This window comes from Rhynchophorus ferrugineus, unplaced genomic scaffold (genome assembly GCF_030347505.1).
Source record: "Rhynchophorus ferrugineus isolate W39M unplaced genomic scaffold, kcgeb_rfMv2 rfM6, whole genome shotgun sequence".
Classification (NCBI taxonomy): Eukaryota; Metazoa; Arthropoda; class Insecta; order Coleoptera; family Curculionidae; genus Rhynchophorus; species Rhynchophorus ferrugineus.
In genome coordinates, this window is record NW_027472585.1 from 2037473 (window position 1) to 2059037 (window position 21565).

The following is a 21565-nucleotide window of genomic DNA, read 5'->3' on the forward strand; positions in this document are numbered from 1 at the left end:
TCTCTCGTCCGCAAAACACTATCATGCAATAAAAAAAAGTATGAGAGAGAAATATGAGTAAAGAGCATGAGATCTTGATGTCAATGTAGTCGCGTGGTGGTCCTGAAATGATACCGAGCAACCAATTTTCAATGGTAGGGGTGATAAGGCGACAATTAAAAAGAGTTCAAACCTTATTTAAAAAACATAAACGACCCAAAATTAATTATTGAAATCCTAAGTACCATAAATATTCGGGACAATTTATGATTTCGTTGACTGTTACATGTCTTTGTGTTTTAAGAAAAAAGATATCAAGAAAATATAAACAAATAAAACTTTATAGTAATATTATAGTGCCTATGGAAGGAATAGACGACAGGCTACCGTGACACAAAATCTTGACTACGTCACGGCGGTTAAGAGGCATGAATTCGAATTTATTTTCCACGCCCACACCTCGGCTTCCCGCGATTTTATATTAGGGTTAAGTTATTTATTTCATTGGATATTTACGCAACTCGCCGCCCAGCGACCGATCCAAGACTTACATAAAAACGCTTTCAGGTTAGCAGGTATTAACGTTTCGTTGACACATCCGATATTAATAGGCGATAAAACGCATAATACAGTCGATTATAGATAAGCTCTGTATCCGTACGTATCGGATACGTGTTCCGCGCATTATCTGAGGAAATAGCGCCCACTATTTAATTAGCTGGTGGAGTTGGTTAAACGGGGGTCCGGCTATCGTCGTCCGCAGCAACAGGAAACAAACAAGTTTCCACGATCGACAATTTAATAAACATTTCTTTAGTGTTGGGCGTCGATTATCTTGAATAGAAGTCATCGTACATGATGTATGATGTTGTAAATAATGAGTTAGGACGAGGATTTCATCATTTTCGAATGATAGTTCGGGAAATTAAGTGATAAAAATAAATCGACCCACCTTGTATATCGATAAATATCCTGAAAAAGTGTTTCCGGTAAATAATTAATCCGGCCGAGATGAATTAAGTTTTTTATGCTAATACTCAATATTTTATGAAAAGTCTGTATAATCCTTCCAATAAAACAGTCAATGCACGTCATCAAAATTTATAAAACAACGTTGCCGCACCAAGTTTTCGTTTTTTTTTTACTTTGACAACAAAATATCAATATAAATAAGATAATGGAACAAAATAATGTTATAAAATATGATTCATTTTAACATTATAGTACATCTAATGCATATTTATTGAAGGACTTAAACTATAGTTAAATTAAGTTTGTAGGTTAGAGTTGTTTTATTATATTTACATTAACATATGACAACGGAGTCGAAGTTTTTAAACAGCCTTATTTATCGTTAATCTAGAACGTTTTAAAATAATTATTCGTTGAAACGTTAATGAAAGAAGATTTGCCATTCAAAAGGCTTCAACAAAGCTCATTCAAACAAAGACTTAGAAAATCGGAAGAATGAATCAAATTTGTTCTTTTTACCTTATTACTGTTATAATAATATGCATTTTTATTTATAGTCCTACTAATAAAATAGGTAATGTACGTCATGGATGACGTCGAATATACTGCCAAATGCGGTTTGTAAAAATGTAAAATATGTTTTAAACTTGTAGCATACTGTTCCTTCTCATTTAGTTCCTAGTTACAAAAGAGATATAATGCTGTTCGATGCGTCGCGACCTGTATCGCAATCAGTCTTGAATTAGGGTTGATACAGATGGAACATGTTGCCAAATGTCCGCAGAATTCTTCAAAACTACTTCTTAAAATTAAATTGCAAGATAGTGCATGATTATTACACAACACGCTTTTATTATTTAAATAACAAAAAAAATGTTTGTTAAGGGCATAATAAAATATTGCACTTATGAAATGCTAAGTGGGTTTGAACAAATAGTCAGTCCTTTGTTTAGAAATGTAATCATCGGTGTACTGATATCAAGTAAAATATAAGTAAACTTATCAGACATCAAGTATGACACAATTGTATAAAAATATATTATTTATATTTTAGTACAATTTTCAGTATCGCCCGAGCATCGCGAATGTGTATAGTTAAATTTGCTTTGGTGATAACGCAATAAAATTGTGCTCGTGATTGGTTACTTAAAGGTTTTTTCCCTTTTTTTTTCGAAAGATGGATTATGTATTAGGGTAGGTAATATTTTGTCTATTTTTTTTGATATTTTGATGTTTGATGATATTTAGTTTCGTTTCAACGTTTACGGGTACGATTACAATTATTATTAGGTGTGGTACTTAGGCGTGTCCAGAAATATCGTTATTTAAAAATATTTATATCGATATTTTTAGTTTTTTTTTAAATCACTGATCTTTTTTTCCTACAGAGTAACAAATCTAAAAAGTGGCAACACTGTTTTCGGAGTATCAAGAACTCCATATTTTTTCGATAAAATATCGATATTTCTTTCGAATGTCGATACTTTTCAACAAATCAGTTTATTTCACAAATCAGCAACCTTTTTGAGCTCCAAATGATTGATTACTTGCATTTATTGATAAAAATATGGATTTTTTCTAAATATAGATAACATACCAAGAACAGTATATAGACCTTACAATAAAATAGCCAATGCAGTTTGTAAAAATGTAAAATTCATTTTAAACTCCGAGCAGATTTTACCCTGGTTAAAAAGAGACAGGCATAAGAGAGTCACTTAAAAAGAGACTATATGACCGACTTCATTACTTCGCACTGTTGCCGCATGAACTTAGAATTTTGCTTTACAATATTTTCCGGTTTGTACCTTAGTCTAATATTTTAAGGGTCCCAGTCGACCATGGCACTTCCCTCGTATGCAATAAATATAGAAAACGAATATAAAAGTAAGTTCTCAACATTTATGTGCATGAGGGTAGCACGGTTCACCATTCGCAATTTTCGTATCGATTTTTTTCCAAACATGTGTTCAAACCAGCCCCCTAACAAGTGATATATTGATCTCGGGAGGGGTATGACCCACAGGAAATAAATTTTATTCACTTGACTCATATTCTTTCCGAATATTAGATCGCCTAGCGTACGGTGAAGTCAGTTCGAACGAAGCCTTTGTGAAGAGTGAAGCGATACATTATATACTATTGTTAGTGTACTGGTATTAAACATTGACAAAAAATAGTGCTGTGTATGTGTGTTATGTTATTATTGTTATTATGTTTCGGTAGTACGCATTAATTTGTAGGGTTTAAAATGTTCTTATTTAACTTTGGTCAATAACCATGAGATTATTTTATGCTAATTGGTGTATAATTATATTTGAAACTAAAGTTTTATAATATTCTATGATGCTATTCTTATATCTTACTCTTATAATAATCTTATCTAAACTGTTCTTTCTTCTGAATATATTAATATAAGTAAATATTTCGTATGTGCCAAAGCTCATTGATTAATTTTCAATATCAATATGTTTAAATATTGCGAAAAATTACTTTATTTCAACTTTTTCAACATTTGTCATAATGCCTATATACAATCATAAATTTCCAATAAAGAAAGGACGACTTTCGTCAAATATTACACAATTTCGGTACAAACCTAAATCAACAAAGCAAAAACTTAAAATTAAGGTTATATTTTATAACCTTTTACTTTTAATTGCCTTAAGAGCTACCGTGCTTTGAAACTTTAATAAAGCAACGGTTTCTAATTAAAAAGGTACAGATAATTAAAAACAATTAAAAAGTCCGGATTAAATATATTCTATAGTATCATTATTTCATTGTTAAAAATATCAATTAAAACTTGTTACCTGACAAAAGAAAACGGCCATACGATTAACATCTATTGAGTTCGTTTAGATAGTGATATAATTAATTACATGCAATAAAATTACTCAATACTTAAAAGTACTACCTCTTACATATACTCAAGGTTAGTTCGGAAATATTACCTGTTTTAATAGAAAAAAAATCTACGTCTGCCGTGCACTTAATATATTGCTATTTTCCCTGTGTTTTTCGGTGCAAATAAATAAGGAAGTCTGTTTCTAATTGGTTTCGTCTATACGTCCAAATTGCAGCTATTCATTTCAAATAAAAAAAGATAGAATATAAAACGGAAATACCCGAAAATTAAATCCGTTAAAATCAACAGATGTGCATTTTTTTCTTGGAAGTTTGTTTATCGGATTTTTCGGAAATTGGCCAGGGATATTCTAAAATCCCAAAAAAACTGCAATTTCCATTTTATTTAATATATATATATATATATATATATATATATATATATATATATATATATATATATATATATATATATATATGTATATATACATATATATAAACAAATTGATAATAGATATTAAGTTTTATGTTTAATGACTCTAGTTTAATGAATTTACAACAATATTTAATCTGTACGTTGTAAAAGTATAAGTATTGGGAAAATATACTTAATTACTTACAGAATTATTATCAGAAATTGACTTAATCTAACAAATTATTACGTGATTGGGTTGTGATCTATATAGGAATCTCACTCTGTTGCTGAAATCGCATTTCACCTTCCTATTTTCACTAAATTACATTTTATGGGCTTATCCTAGATTAATACATATCTAACTAATCAATTCTAAAATATCCGAAAGTAGCAGTCACATTAATATGAATTGTATTTATTGGACTTCTGAGGAATTAAGCTTAGGTTTTTTATTCGTATCATTATTAACACCCAAATCAATCACGTTATAAATCGATAAACTTTGTTTTGATTGTGTATAGTTGGCAACATTGTTTTCATAAATATTGTAGAGTCGGCTCTTTTATTGGACAGGCTATATCTAATAAAACAGTCAATTCTTTTCATCAAAATGTATGACGTCGCATTGTTGCCACATTAACTTCATTTCACAACGTTTGCCGGTTGGTAATCTAATTATCACTAATGTTTTGAAGATATTCGTAAACATTTGACGACACTGTTGACCAATACCAACACAAATCCAATTTTATCGACTGTTTCGGTATTACTTTTAAATTACGGTAAGTTCGAGTTTCGAGTTAAAACCGAATTTTACATTTTTCCAAACCATTTTTAGTAGTATATACGATTGGCTGTTTTATTGGAAAAACTATAACTAATGTTAAATCTAGAAGTACTATGTAAGAGGTACAAAATAAAATGGGGAAAGTCGTATTGAAATTTTGCAACCGTTTTTTCCTTATTAATTAAATATTATTTTTAAAATTATGACTCATGTCATTTTTTTCAAGCGCTAAAATTGTGTTATACAATATTTTATGCAATTATAGACAATGCGGCGGGTTATAAACACTTAATAATGATGACATTTGATTACAAAACAATTATATTGGTTGATTTATATTGATAAATTACTGTAGACTATATCTTGAAAAAATTGTTATTATTTTAAAATATTTTTATGACATTTTTAACCAAATATTTACAAATGAAGACATAGTTATCGTTTTATATTCCAAATAAGACGTTGATGCACTAGGACGTGTATTTCTTATAAGATTAAAATTCAAGCACTTGCAGATAAGATATGGTTCCTAGGAAAAAGATGTAATTCTAAAAATACTATATTAGTTATGAAGTTAATATGTTTTTATTCTGACAATGTTTATGTAAAAATATCGAAATGATCTTTTAATATTATTTTGTGATTCTGCTTTCTACCTACATTTTTACAGTTTTCCCAATTCAATCTGCGAGTATTTCATTCTCGATATTTTCAGAATAAACAAGTGTAGCTCGTTCCATATCAATCCTCTTTCGAAACCGATTGGATTGATCTGATACAGATATGATGTACATTCTGCAACGTTAAGCAACCATTCAATTTAATTAAATATCGACCTTAAAGTTTAAATAAACTTTTAAAAAATTCTGGCTTTTACCTCAAACATTTTTATACTGTGAGTATTTGATTCTCGATATTTTCAGAATAAACAAGTGTAGCTCGTTCCATATCAATCCTCTTTCGAATCCGAATGGATTAATGAGTGTGATACTGTCCCGTACATTCTGCATTGTCAAGGAGCTATTCAAATGAATCAAATATCGACCTTAAAGTGTATATACATTTTTGAAAAAAATTCATCAGTTTGTTTGTATGCATAGATTAAAAAAAAATTGAATTGAGGTCTTAGTTAAACTTATATTAATGATAACAATAACTGGTGATGAACGTTGGTTGTTGACGCAGAGGTAAACAATTTTTGAGACATTAGTCAGAATACGATCGATTTATCAAATAAACGCTGGATTTTTCGTATTGCTACGAGTTATCCGGTATCGATCTTATTCAAACGGTGAGTCAACCTGTAGTTTCGGACAGCTACGTTCAGAAAACAGAGCAATTAGAAGTATATCTCCCATATATTACCTATGAACAAGTTTAGCATTAATTTGCCACCAGAGGGCGCGACTGACAATTCGAATAGCGAGAAATTTAAAATATTTTATGGATAAAAATGCAATATAAGCTTAAAAATACATTTTATTTAAATGTATGCAAAAATTTACATTACAATTCTATCAAAGAAAAATTCTTAGAATTTTCTATGTTTAATGACAATATATTGTACCAACAATACATTAAACCGTAATATAGCAGATTTAACAGCAGAGCAGGATCTCTAGGAAAGCTGGGTATTCTATTTGAAATGGTACTACATCCTGGGACGCGACACTCGAGATGTCTTAAGATTTAAACAAATCATTTTAACTAAAAAAGAACCATAAAAACATAGTTAACAAAATAAGAATATTTAACACGTAAGTTCATAAGTTTTTTAAGTTTGCTCTGTCAGCAATGAAAGAGACGCTTTCAACAAAAGCTTTGTCAAAAAAATTAAACCGAAATTCTTTGTATATAAATGAAATTGTTTCTATAGGAAGCATAGAATTACCAAAAAAGTCCAAAATATCCAGTAAATTTTTGATTATTTCCACCAAATATGTCTATAACTACACAACGCCTTCTTATTTTTTAGAATAGGCTTCTGAAAACAGGAAGTGTCAAATTTCAGCTTTGGTACCAAATTTATACCTCGAACCACCTGGCGGCAAATGAATAAACTAAACCGCTGTATCGCATGCGCCCATTTAAGATACCCTTCCGAATTCTCAATATTTTGTGGCTACGTCGAAAATTGGTCAATTCGGATTTCCGAAATCGGCGTCATTTTTGTTGTCGCATTCTACGCGCAGGTCCACTATTACACACATTCTCCGCGTTCCTTCCTTCCTGCATTCACAGCGCCATCAGAAAAATATCGACTATTTTATTCACTCGATAGTAATAAACGCTCTCGGGCCTGGTGCTTTATCGCCCGCTGCCTAGCTAGTAAACACAAGAGCGCGCACATACACATATACACACAAACAATTTAGATTACAGTGTTCACCGTGCCTAAACTGTTTTAGTTGATATCATACGTGCTCGTCGATTGATGATTCCTACGGTTCACGGCGGGTTATGAACGGGTACGGTTGTTAGAGTAAGCGTCCGATTCGAACTTGGTGTTTTGGTGCAGTTGGTGAGGATGGATTACGAGACGGAGCAGATGCTGGACAATATACGGGACGAGATCTACAGCGAGCTCGGGGAACTGATGCAGAAACATCGCAATCCGACCTACAGCGAGGTGAAGGAGAATTGTTACGATCAACCCTACGCGGTAGTCAACCAGCCGTATAGGAATACCGTCGTGCCGAAGAAGGAATGGCAGGAGTATTGGGCAAAGTATTTATCTAACGCTAATACGATACAAATTTATAAAGAAAATGTATTTAAAAGTCTCCGTTTTTCCCGCATGTGTCGTGCTCTTAATCATATTTTAAAATCCGTATGTATCAACGTTAAAATATGTTGGAGTATTGAAATCTGAATAATTTAGGAATTCCGAATATTTTATCAGGAACAAAAACTAGTTGAGTTACAGGTTTTAAGACAATATTCATAATAAAATATTTAAAACTTGTTTAGAAAATTTAAGTTTGTATCAATATCTAATTAAATATTAACTGTTGAAAGTTCGACAAACATAATAGGATAATTTCAATAATTTTTTTCTTATTTAAAGTCGTAATTTAGAATGTTTATTCTTAAATTAATATAGCAAGTATTTAAAACCTTTTAGCTGTAATATTTTATAATTATCTCTTTTAAGAAGCCGGTATTTAAAAATATATTTTAATGGAAGTAAAGTTTTCTCTGTTTATTGAGATGTTGATGTTATTTCAAAACATAATAGTATAGAAAGTGATTTAAAATTAACTATTCTTTTCGAAATATTGTATTTTATAGTTAAATGTCAAAAAAGGAATGCTGTCTCATGTCGAATTATGATGAAATTTCATTATTTAATTACTAAAACAAAGGTATGTACATTTACATAGTTTAGTACTGCTTTTTTGACTGGTGACATAATTATTAGTAATTTAAATTCCCAGTAAATACATGTTTTCTTATTATAATTATTAATACTTCAATTGGGATTAATACATCATTATATATTTCCCAAATTAAAATAAAACTATTTAGGCTAAAGATCAAAATACACTTATACATTATACAAGTTCGTGTAATTTCGTTCGTTTCAATCTCCTGATTTCCTGCGTGTTGTCCAGTAGTTGTATTGCTTCCACGTGCTGTGATTTACCAACCTTCTTTCATGTTGCATACATGTTCATGCGAAATCTTAGATGAGTTCGTATATCCATTTGATTTTGAGGTCATCGTGCAGTTCTTCGTTGGTTATTAATCGTAGTTTTGGAATACGATGGATTACTAGTTGGTTTGATGTTTTAGTCCAACCTCATATTTGGATCTACCCAAATTGGTTTTATGATCGACTGATAAACCAATCTCTTTGATTTTAGGTCAGGTTGAGAGTATTTTCCGACTAACCAATATAATTGCTTGACTTTGAGTCTAATTTGCTTTGCTTTTTGTTTGACATAATGGTTCTAGTTACATTTATCATTGAGATGGATGGTATTTAGCTGATTCTGCTTGGGGAATCTGGCCAAGTAATATAATACTTGATTATGAGTAATCAGTATGCTTACTATAATTTTAATACACGGAACTCTGCGAAAATGCATTTAGAGTAATAAATATTCCATAGCATCATTATCTGGACGACCTTTCCGAAATTTTGATTGAAGTTGGCGAATCATTCGATAAACAGTAGACTTTTGGCTATTAGTTTATTAATTGCCAACTGTCGGGTTATATCCATCGATGTAATATTGCTATTTACATATATAAAAAATATTAAAGACAACCGTGATATTATATGTTAACATTTATTATTATTTGACATTAATTTATGAAAAAAAAACAATTCATTTAAATAACTAATTACATTTAACAAAATTTAAAGCTTTCAATTCTGATTGATATTATTACACTAATGCGTATAAATTCGACGTCAAACTAATAGCTTCTGTTATTAAATATTCCAATATATTGTTGGGTATTTTTTTAACCAAACCTAAATATAACATATTCTATTATGCATGTTCGAAAAAAGTAACCAATTTAGTTGATTGATTTTTTATCCTTTCAAATGAAATTACGTCGACACTAAATGATCGATAAGTCGATTTTTAATTTTATTTTAAACATATGATTTGTTATGTAGCTATTTGAATCACCTTGGCAGGTCTAAAATGAAAACAGAGCTGTTAGAATATGGAATAACTATAACTATATTGAATTAATATGTTTCAAGAAGTAATTAAATTATTTTTACATTTTTGTCATTAGCATTAGCTAGTTGACAAAAACAAGAAGGCCGTTTAATTAACTTCTTATCTTTAAAATTATAGCTTTTCACAAGTAAAAGTAAGGTGAACAGAGCAACATTTTGTTTTTTAATAGAAATCAAATTCGATTTAAATGACTATATATGTGACTTATATATGTACGAATATCAAAACTGTATTTCACGCCGATATCTCGGCTACAGTGTAATGGTTAATTTAGCAGATATAAGCCTTTTTTATCTAAACACTGCATGAACACCTGTCATATTTGTCTAAATCAAGGATTATTTACTATTTCTAAATTGTATAAATTTGTGAAATTGTATTGTATTAGTTCTTATACAATACATATATAAATAATCTGTTAATGTAATATTATTGGTAATTAAAGATTATTAGTAATGATACAGTATGCATATATTTCCGTTATTTCTCATTTAATCATTTTTTTTAATTTTTCTATTGATATATTTTAATATACAGAAACATCGTTACTAAATTTCCATAATATTAAACAAGTTTGGCCGTATATTCTGCATTTTAAGTATTGTCTTTATCTTTAAATCAAACGCATATTACATTTGTGGTTGGCTATACATTAAAATTAATTTTAATAATCTATTTTTATATCGTTATTTGAATATATTAACATAATAAGCGGCTAAAAAACAATGGTACTTTACAAGAAACAGAACAGTTTGGTAAATGTCTGTGATATTGATAATAAACTAATTTATACATTTTTTACTGTCATTTATTAACTGAATATTTATATGGTTTTAAGAATATAATAAGTTATTTGCAATATTTTAATCGTTGTTATCAACCATCAAAACTATATTATTTATTTAATGACATTTTGTCATAAAAAAAACAAAAGAGCTCTGCTTCCGCTTTCGCTCAAATGCGCAACATTTTTTTCCAAATGAATCAAGAATTATTAAAAAATTCTTCAAAAAATGTTCACAAGAACTATAAGTAGTAGAAAACAGGGTTCAATACGTTTAAGATAAATTATAGAGATGAGCTAACATATACATTATAAAATAATTTTTAATTTTGATTTTTACTATAAAATCATAGGGATATGTGATATAACATATCATCGTTTAAAAATATACAATATTAATTTAATTACAAACATCAATCCTTATATTCATAAACAAATATATTTAAATAACTTTATTTTGAATAGTAATTTGAATGATTCGTCTCCTATTAATCATAACTTGTATTTCGTTCTTTATATATTTTAAAGGTGTTTTTAAGCAACTATCTTATTATTTCAAAACTTTTTGATAATCATTTCAAGGTCTACTAGATGTATATGTTATACCATGAAATATATAAACAAAAATGAAAACTAAAAATACGTTTTCTCTGTGTTTGGTTGGTCTTGATTATTAATTATTCATTCTTATTAACATTTTTCAATCTCATGTCATAATGTTACTAGAAATATTAAAAGTATTAATTACTAGAACTACTAGAATCTATAGGGAATATGCTTCAGTGTTTTGTAAATATAACACTATTCTTTGCGATTAATTAAGAGTATATTCATATGGTAATTGTTTACAAAATTAATTTAAACAATTTGAAATATATTGTCTATGAAAATTAGTTACACAATTCATGACACCTGAGGCAACAAGTGAAAACAGTTGCTATTGAAGATTCTGGCAAAAAAGCGACATGCAAAAATAATAAGTGAGTCCACACATTTTGCAACGCTTATATCGGTAATAAAATCAAGGCCTACTGCTTGGTACCATCAAATATTTCAACAAAGGTCAAAATTAAGTATTGAAAAACTACCGATTTGTCATTCCCACGGTGCTACCGTCTGACGATAATAAATTACTTAGTATGTATCATTATAACACTTGGGTCATGACGTTGCCTTGGTTGCAAAGAACAAGCTTGAGTTTTGGATAGGGATTCCGAAAAATATCGATTTATCGTAAAGGTTTAGTGAATCTTGGTACTTAGTTTTGAAAGTTCGTTAAAATTTCCCTATTTTTTAAAAGTTTTTAGAGAATATGACAATATTTTTATTTTTTCTTAAATGTTTTTTCTGTCATTGTAAAGAAATGTCGATGTTTTTCTCGGTGGTCGATATCTCTAGTTCGAGTCGTCTTTTCTAATTTTATTCGATACAATCATCTATTTTTACACTGGCCGATATTTTGTCATGTTTCGTAAGTTAAAGACCTGTCACCGGATAGACTGACACTTTATAAATACGAGTGGACGTTCACCTTCTTCAGAGAGCATGAAGCGAGTCCGACGTCAATTGTTTTATATAAGACCAACACTCGATATGGTCCGTCGCTGTTACCTCACCATTTTCGGAGCCGCATTTTTTGTACGGTGTAATTATAATGTACGTTGTTACCTTCATTTATTTATTCGAGTAGATAAATATTTCCTGATATCTTTCAATTACAAAAAGAACTTAATAATACCACTCTTGAAGTTAGGTAAATATGTTTCTCATTTTTTTGACACTATTCATAAATCTACTGTTATTCAGTAGACCTGGGCATCGACTAGATCAAGTGTTATCCGAGAGGAACAATGCCTAGCCAAGCCTTTTCAAGGATTTAGACATTTTTCATTATAACAAAAGTCATATTTATCAAGGGTTGTAGAAAAGGTGCAAGTGGCAGTCAACAATGTCCAGAAATAAATTAGAAACTCGAAAATATAGCTCAAAATCCATCCATTTCAATTTGTCGTAGCGGCGAAATACCAAAAACCTATTTATATCACTGACGGATCACTGATTCCTCAATAAAATGCCAAAGAGCAGAGCAGATTACACTCCAAATCAAAAAACTGTACTTGTTAGTCGGAAGGTACTCAATTATAAAACAGTTTGGGCTTTAAATATGAGGTTGCATCCACTATTTTAATTTGGAAAATACATATTAATGTATCTATCCACATTTGTCTTGCTTGTGTATCGATGCAAATAAACAAAACAATAGTAAAACAAATTGTTAACAAAGAATGTTTTGTAAAACCATGATCCATGATTTTCCAAACAAATAAAAATATGTTTGTTTAGGCTTTAGCGAAATGATACTAATAAAGTTATATCATCAATAAATTCCTTGTGATATTTACTCTCTTATAGTACCATTTCCATATCTGTATACATTTCGGTCATCATATAATTAAGAAACTTTATTTATAATTATACTTTGATTTATTCTATTAGTAAATAACGGTCCAAATACCATTTAACGTTAAACAGTTTTGCGATTTTTATGTAACGTTGTAAATTTCCGCCAAGTAACAACCAAATAACTCTCTCGAAGTGTATTTATTTATATTTTCCAGGAATTTTTTTTCTCGGATATTTAAATTAGCCGAGTCGTTAAAATTAACACCAAAAATCTACATTGTGATAAAACAATAGTTTCCGTATTCCGCGCGACCAACAGCTGTTCGATGATCTAACGCAATTGAAACAAATATTCCCGAACGTAATAAATCGTTCGTAACGTTTCGACTGGACGCTCTTGTTTCGTGGCGGCCGACCAACAAGAATAGATTGAATTTTAAATTGTTTTTAATGGTAATTAGAGACGATGAAAGTAGCCTTGCGATAATTGCGTTCCGAGAACGGGGATCTAGTTATATTGGTTGAGTAATGAGCGACGATTGGTCACTTGGCGATATTTATCGATATTTTATTACGAGACAATGCTGGACATTATCGATTCTGGCGGTGGCCGTCATAAATTTGCTTTAATAGGATCGTTTCTGTTCGTTATGATGCGTTAAGATGATCTGGACGAAGATAATATTTCAAAGAACAGTTAAAATAAGAATAGTACGGCTATATATACCCTATTATTGAGATTATTTGCAAATAAATGTTAATATACTTATATCTCAAGAACTAACCTTTTTTTAAATGGCATTTAATTAAATCTAATTTAAATAAAAATGTTAATTGATAAGTTTGAGTTACTAGACCACTGAACATGACAAAGTATCATAAGTAAGATTATTTTCAGAACTGTAACAACTTTTATATTTTAATCCTACATCTGGAATAATAAATGCAGTAATACATGTATGTTAAAACAAAGAATGCATCAATAAAACAATTTTGAAATTGATATTTGACTTTAGCATATATAGTCTATTCAAAGTTTTTTAGTAATGCATCATGTATATTTGTGACGCCGAATTATTGCAATGTTGCCGAATTAACTCTGAGTTTTAGTTCAGTTTGGCTTTGACATACAAAAATGCTAAAATAAATTATATTTCATAATATTTTTGTTCAATTATTTATTAAGATTAGATTTTTTTTGTATGTCAAAGCCAAACTGAACTAAAACTCAGAGTTAATTCGGCAACATTGCAATATTTCGACGTCACAAATATCTATGATGCATTTCTAAAAAAACTTTGAATAGACTATATATTAAAACAATAACGAACACAACTAGGTAATTTATTTTTTACAATTTAGAAATGTATAGTAAAGGAATGTATTTACAATCAATAAATTAACTATTGATTGATAAATTGGCTATTTGATTTTATTTTGAGATTCAATTTTGAATTACCTTAGTTGTCATAAAACATTGATAATTGTATTCGCATTGAGATAAATCTCAATTGAAGTATTAATAATTATAATAAGAAAACATGTATTTAATGGGAATTAAAACTACTAATAATTATGCCACTCGCCAAAAAAAACAACAATAAACTAAGTGCGTGTATTTACCTTTGTTTTAGTAATTAAATAATGACATTTCATCATAATTCGACATGAGACAGCATTCCTTTTTTGACATTTAAGTGTAAAATCAATATTTCGAAAATAATAGTTATTTTTAAATTAATTTCCTTACTATTAATTAATTAAAAAATATTGTGTATAAAATAGTAATTAGTAAATTTACTTCTCGACGGAATACATGCCTGTAAATATTAAATATGTCATACATAACCTAACTAAATTAAGAAGATTCTATAAATGCGCATGCTCTCAACTAGGAAATCATGTACTACATCTTGTTAATTTCCCTATAATATTATTTTTATTATATTCAGTGGCAGGCTCTCTTGTGAATGATAAGTTTCAGTTTACACGATTATTAGTTTCTTTCTTGTTTTAGGTTGCAAAATTACATTTCGTATATGCCGAGATTTATTTGATCCATTTCAAAACCCTTCGTTTAGTACTAATTAATATTTTACGCACATTTTCGGTGGAACGTTCACCATATTGACTCATTCTGTTAACGTTGTTTGATCAAGTATGATTAATTTTGTCCCGGGACTAGAATATGTTTAACAGGAATTAAGCTAACAAGGAAAATAAACAAATCCCGAGCAAATTTTAACACATCATATCTAAACGATCGTTAGATAACTTTTTGACAAGAGAATATGTGTATTTAAGATAATAAATTGTCAATAATGATTATATCATTAATGAAATAGCGATAGTTCATTAATATTTTCGCCCTAAATATTTAAATTATAACTATTATTTAAGGTGTATTTTAAATAATATTAATTTTACCGTTTTTATTTCATATTTTGGTAGCAGATTTTAGAATTTTGCTAGTTTCTTGATTACAACTATATATTGACGGAATGATATGTGTTCTATTGATGTTAAATCAAGTTTAGCGAATGATCATGATAATTTTTTTGTTATTAAATTGTTATTCGAACCGAAAACACTGTGAAAAACAACGCAGTTTTCGTAAACTTTGTCTGTCTGTGGTAAAAGTTAAATTTCGCGAAAATAAAGTGTTGTTTATGAATTATAATTGATTAGGCTAATTAAATATGATATTTAATACGTTTTATCTGTGTTGAAAGCAGATAGCAATGCATTTACATAAGTAAAGAATGCATTATACGTCAACCAGCTTTGCCCTCAGTTTTTATCACTGACTATAATTTATATTTAATATAAAAATGACTTTCCTTTGAATTTATAGTAAGGTTCTCAGTACTGTTTTATGTCTGGTCGAAGTCTAGATTTGGATCCAGTTCAGAGTGCACCAGTTCTTGATATATCCTATTGATATCCTAAATCTCTAGTCACATTTCAGTCAAAATTTGTTTTAAAATTTTTGAAGCAATTAAAGTATTGCTATTGTCATTATTTATAATTGTTTATAGTTTAATAATTAGCTTTTGAAACTGAAACGAAACTGCTTAATAACAAAAATAATATATGTTATATAGGTTCAACGGTCGACTGTAATAGGAATGTTACACTTGTACCAGAATAAAATGCGGCTTTCAAATAAGCTTTTATTATTTATTATACCATGCTTGGAACTGTTTCAGTAAACAATAATATGCAAATAAAACAGCACACTGCATTGTCTCGCAATTAAATTTTATGTACCACTTGACTTCTATGCATATACGTTGTTATTTTGATAATTCTAGCTAATTGGTGTTTTAAAACAATATTCTGACTGGACGGTATGATTTTCTCGACATTTTATTGTTTTAAATTGGTTTATTTTTTAAAATTAATTGATTCATTGCTTTAAAAGTAGCTCAGGAAACATTGCTAATAATATGGTTCGTCCAATAATACAGCCAATGCACGTCATAGATTATGCGGAATATAGTTCCAATTACAATTTATAAAAATGTAAAACTCGTTTTAAACTTTGAGCCGATTTTTCCTTTTCATTTTATCATAAATAAAAGGAGATAGAATGCTATTTGATGACTCGGAACATATAACCCATGTATGTATGTACCATTGCTTGGGCCATGTCAAATGTCCACGAATTTCTTCAAAATACTGGTCATAATAATTAGAGGTTATAAACCAACAAACGTTGTTACTGACGTGATACATTTTGATGACGTCTATTGTGCGTGCTGTTTTATTCGACGGTTTATAGTTTTAGGTTTTATTGAATATTATCTAGAACATATCTATCTATACTTAAATCTAATTATGGTTTGTAAAAATTATAAAATAAAAATACAACTTTTTTTTAGAAAATTTTGGTAAATAAATCCCAACAATTTTATTGTTGTTTTTACAGTTTACAGTTTATTTCTTTGATAGAATTATATTTTATGACTATATTTTTATTAGGTTTTATGTTCTTTCTTCGCCTATACTATAAGATTAAAGTACTTTTTTGAGAAACGTTTATTTCTTTTTTTTTATTATTCAATGATTTTGCTTTAAATAAATGACGATGGTATAAGACCCATTCATTGATTATCGCATCAGAACTAACAGAGAGAAAATATATGGACTCATAAAATAAAATTTACTCTATATTCTATCTTACAAGTATCGATATTTTTTTGGCATACGTAATTGAGATTCAGACAATTATTATGAGTTAAACCAACTGCTACGTATCAAAGTTAATTATATAAAATGTACAAGTTAATAAATTTAACACAGTATTCTCAATATTTTATTATTGTTATTACATATCAAAAAATTCCTGACTACGACTAACTTTTTTACAATTTTTCTATAATCTAGAATATCGCTTAAAATTGTTAGAAAATAAACTCATTGGTACATTTGACAGTGGTTTTACATAAATGTTTTTACGGCAAAAGAACAACAAAAACTTGGCGAACCAGCTCCTCTTCTGCTCCAGTTTTTATTATTCGGGTTTTATCATTCATTTCGAAAAACTATACTTTATAGCTATATTTTTATACTTCGCCATAAAGAGAAGCGAAATCCCAAAGAGCAACAGAAAGAGTCATCGGAATAATGAAAAAGTTTTGCCCGCTTTTCAATCGCGACCGAAGCCAGGCCCCTAGCTCCATAATTATCCGCCTCCTTTTTTTGTATTAACATTTAAAGTAAAAAAACAACTCACGAATTATTTTCAAATGTACAGTACGAGAACAATTTGTATAACTGTTTAAGCATCATCTGTCGTGACGCACTAATTTTCAGCTAACAAAAAAATTAAATTGAAAAAATATTTCCGAGGCGTCCATACATAAATATTATTTTCTGGTTAACTTATTTTCTTCACTAACTTGGCAGTTATTTTAAAAACTATCACTTGTAAACACTTCATTTAGTCAATCTTTCAGTCCTATACTATTTTCGTAAAAAACAACTAATCTGTCACAACACAACATTAAAAAAAACCAACAAATTGTCTCGCATAAATCCTAAGCTACTCGGACCAAAAACCAAAGACCATAATGTTTCAAAATATCCATAATATAGGAATTGAAAATGGTAATTTTTATAGAAATAATTGTATGGATGTCTGTACTGTATAGGCCAGTTCATTTTATATAAATTTAAATTGACAAGTGGTGACGTTTGACAACTGTAAAATTAATTTTCTGTTTTAGCGCTCGTTTTGAATTTATTAAAATAATAAAATAATGACCGTAAATATGTTTCAGTGTATTTTATTATTTATAAAGTAAGAATGGCATAACATAATACATTTTATAATTGGTTATTACAATTTCATTGGAATGTGTGTTCCTTTTTTGACTCCTCCCTTTTTTGTAATATTAAGTTTAAAAGAGTGAAAAAGGGTAATATTCTATTATCATAAAAATAAATAGCCTAACTGTTGTTCAGTGTTCATGTCCCGTGATGTGTTAATATCACTGAGAAAATTAAAGTTCCGAAAAAATGGAAATGTATTAAAAAAAACTCGTCTTAGTTCGAGGACTCTTTCGAAATTCGGACGGCCTGTGTTTATTAATTTTATTCGGAATGATGCTCATAAGGTCGAAAATAAACTAACAAGGAAAAATAAACAACTGCGGAGCGGAAGGATCAAGCGCTTTTTTAATCTAAATTTAAAATTAATTTTTAGTATAACCCAGTTTCCGCATAAGGAGTGGATTATTAATTTTTTCCTCTATAAACGCTATGCAACCATATATAAATTATGTAACATCTCTCTATTTTCCAACTATTAATTACAATAATTTACTGGTTCCCTAATTTGATGTCATTGAGAATTTGTTTCATAGTATTTGCTTTATTGTCCAAATAAATTATTCTATCCAAATAAGTAGCAAATGTTTTTGAGCAAGGCAACAATGTTATATCCGTTAATATGTTATATATAAAAAACGTCAGTTTTCAATCTCTCAATAACTCTCTAATAATTATTACGTTGTCATTGTCAAAGAATTGTCATAGTATTATAGAATTTTGTTGTTTTTTGATAAATTTGGAATCTTCATAAACTATTTAAAATATACAGTATATTCTTACAGAATTTGAGTGCTGATTCATCGTTATTGCAGACAACCATTATTATTACCCAATGATAATTTGTTTCAAAAGAGGATAGTCTTGATTATACATTCATGTCACAAATAAAATATTAATTAATTGTGTCCAGTGTCTTTAAATTTTAATGATATGAGAATATTAACGTTTTCAGTGATTGTTACGTGCCATGTATTTATTCGATCATAGAATTTTTAAACTGTCTCATCTATTACTCTCATTCTCAGTTATTACATGAGCGGTTTTCTCTTTTTTTTATCAAAAAAGAGTAGTATGTAAAACCTGGTACATTAGTAAAATCGAGCTCGAAAACATATATTTACACAGTCGTTGATTTTTAATAGCATGACCTGCAAAAATGGATAATGTTTTGAACAAAACGACAATTACCTGATTGACTTATCTAAACACCACAAAACATCAGTTACTGACAACGAATATTCGCATAGCTGTAATAATGAAACGTTCTTAATAATATATTAAATTCTCAGAAAAATATTACGTGAGATTCTTCAGGAAATGGCCAATTTATCAGAAATAACAAGAGGAGAGAAAAAGGTTCTTAACCGATAATCGTTCGGTGTTTGTGTTGGCCCTCGTCATTTCATTTTCCAATACATATACTCCGAAAATTGATAAGATACAACAAACAAACGAAAGTAAACAAAACCGGGGATTATTAATGTTATAAGAACGAAGATTTGTTGTTTTTCCCGAAAAACACATAATAAAATATAAATAATAATTAAAAGCATCTGTCTGACGCTTTATGTATATTTTCTTCTTAAAAAAATACTATCAGTATAACACTTGCCAAGAGAATTAATAAGTGCAGATAATAAGTCTAAAGTGTACCAAATGTTAGCATAATCAGTAGTTGGGAATTGTGGGAATAATGTTACCAAAATCATCAAAAGACCCGATAGTTGGGTATAATGGTAAATAAAAATATACAAATTGTAATTTTGAAGTTTATTTCAGTAATAGCCTTCCAAAGTTATAACAGCAATACTTCATCCAGTACTTTTCTATAAACTCTTAAACCAATTCTCTACTTAGTATCTTTTACTTTAGTTGACTTCGGTGAAAACATTTGGGTTCATACACTGTCTGTTGTTAACTATTGTTCGAAATGTTTAAACTTCTGTCTACCATAATACACACATACCAGGCTGTAAAAGCTTTATAAAATCACATTATTCAGTTAGATATATATCGGTTACCTTTAGCCTGGTGAAGTATATACTCATCGAACTATTTGATGTATAAAAAAATAAATATTTGACATTGGCTTTTGGTAATCTAACCATGGTAGGATTTAATTGACACTTGTTCAAAGCGTGCATTAAAATGTTTCTTTGTATTTTGAGAATATATGGTTTTTCGGTAGTGTAAAAAGTCAATGTTCTACTCTCTGCTTGGCATTTGATCTTGTAACCATATGCTGAGTTCTTCCACATTTATAAAACTATCATCATAAAGCTATCACATTATACTAAATATAATTTTCCATATTATGTGGCTACTAAAACAAAAACTAAATTATTAGGAATTCGTACACAATAAAAAAAAACAATTGAGGTCTAACCTCAAATTTTATCAGCAGTGTTATTTACCTCGATCTTTGGTTTATGAGACACTTTAGACTTAATTAAAGGTAGTTAACACAGTAAATACTTACATCAGAGTGGTCTTAACGTCTTGCAAAATTGAACCACATTGTTTGTTTCTTGAAACGAAAATACAGCTTGTTTGGAGTTTTTGCCAATATATAATCATATTAGAGAGCCTCACACCATCGATACATATTAGAATACCTAATTATAACACAAAATTATTAAAAGATGTATAAATAAGATTTAACATAACAGCAACCGGTACCAATGTGACCTAAACAACTATCAAACAAATGGGGAGCATTTTATTACCGCGCAATTACATTATTTCAAACGTTAATCAATTTTTATGAATCATTTCATATCGATTTTTCTTTGGGTGTTTATATAATTAATTTTTAATATTTTCCTATATATGTAGTATCGTTTTGAGTACGAGATTATTTATCTTGCAATTTGTGTATTTTATTTAGCTTTATCTTAAAAAGTACTTCCGTGCTAGTTCTTTCAATTATCAAATGTATACGAAGCAATGAAATGAAATAATCAGAAAGGATTGAACACGTTTTAACTTTGTAATGTCATGTTAATATTGCTTTCTAGAATTTTTTATAATTATTGTTTTTAAAATAAAGTCATGAATTTTTGGTTGTATAAATTCGAATAAATATTTTTCTGGTAAGAAATATTTTCACGCCTCATTTTATGTAGCTTAAGATTATCTTTACTTTGTCGAAATTTATTGTTGTGGTATTTTAGAGCCGCGTTGTTTAAAATTCTGTTGGTAAATATTTGTCCAAGGGAGATAATTTCAAATGTATTTACTGACCGACCAAACTAACTTGTTCGATAAATTCTATATTTACATTTCCAGTTCGTTATGTCAGTTAAATGTAACATACCTGACCAAATAGAGAAGAAAAT

General features: G+C 29.0%; 1 protein-coding gene across 4 annotated transcripts in view; it reads left to right on the forward strand.

The window, feature by feature from the left end:
- Window positions 1-21565, forward strand: part of ena (ENAH actin regulator enabled) — a 46789-nt gene that overhangs the window by 13649 nt on the left and 11575 nt on the right. Inside the window, exon 1 of one of the 4 annotated variants that reach the window (XM_076408133.1) lies at window positions 2001-2145. The exons of 1 other annotated variant lie outside the window; for it this stretch is intronic. In XM_076408133.1, the coding sequence (XP_076264248.1) occupies window positions 2129-2145 (17 nt within the window). In that variant the 5' untranslated portion in view covers window positions 2001-2128. Of the gene's footprint in view, window positions 1-2000; window positions 2146-7233; window positions 7728-21565 lie in introns of those variants that run through there. 2 more of the 4 variants (XM_076408132.1, XM_076408135.1) reach the window with 2 other exon arrangements.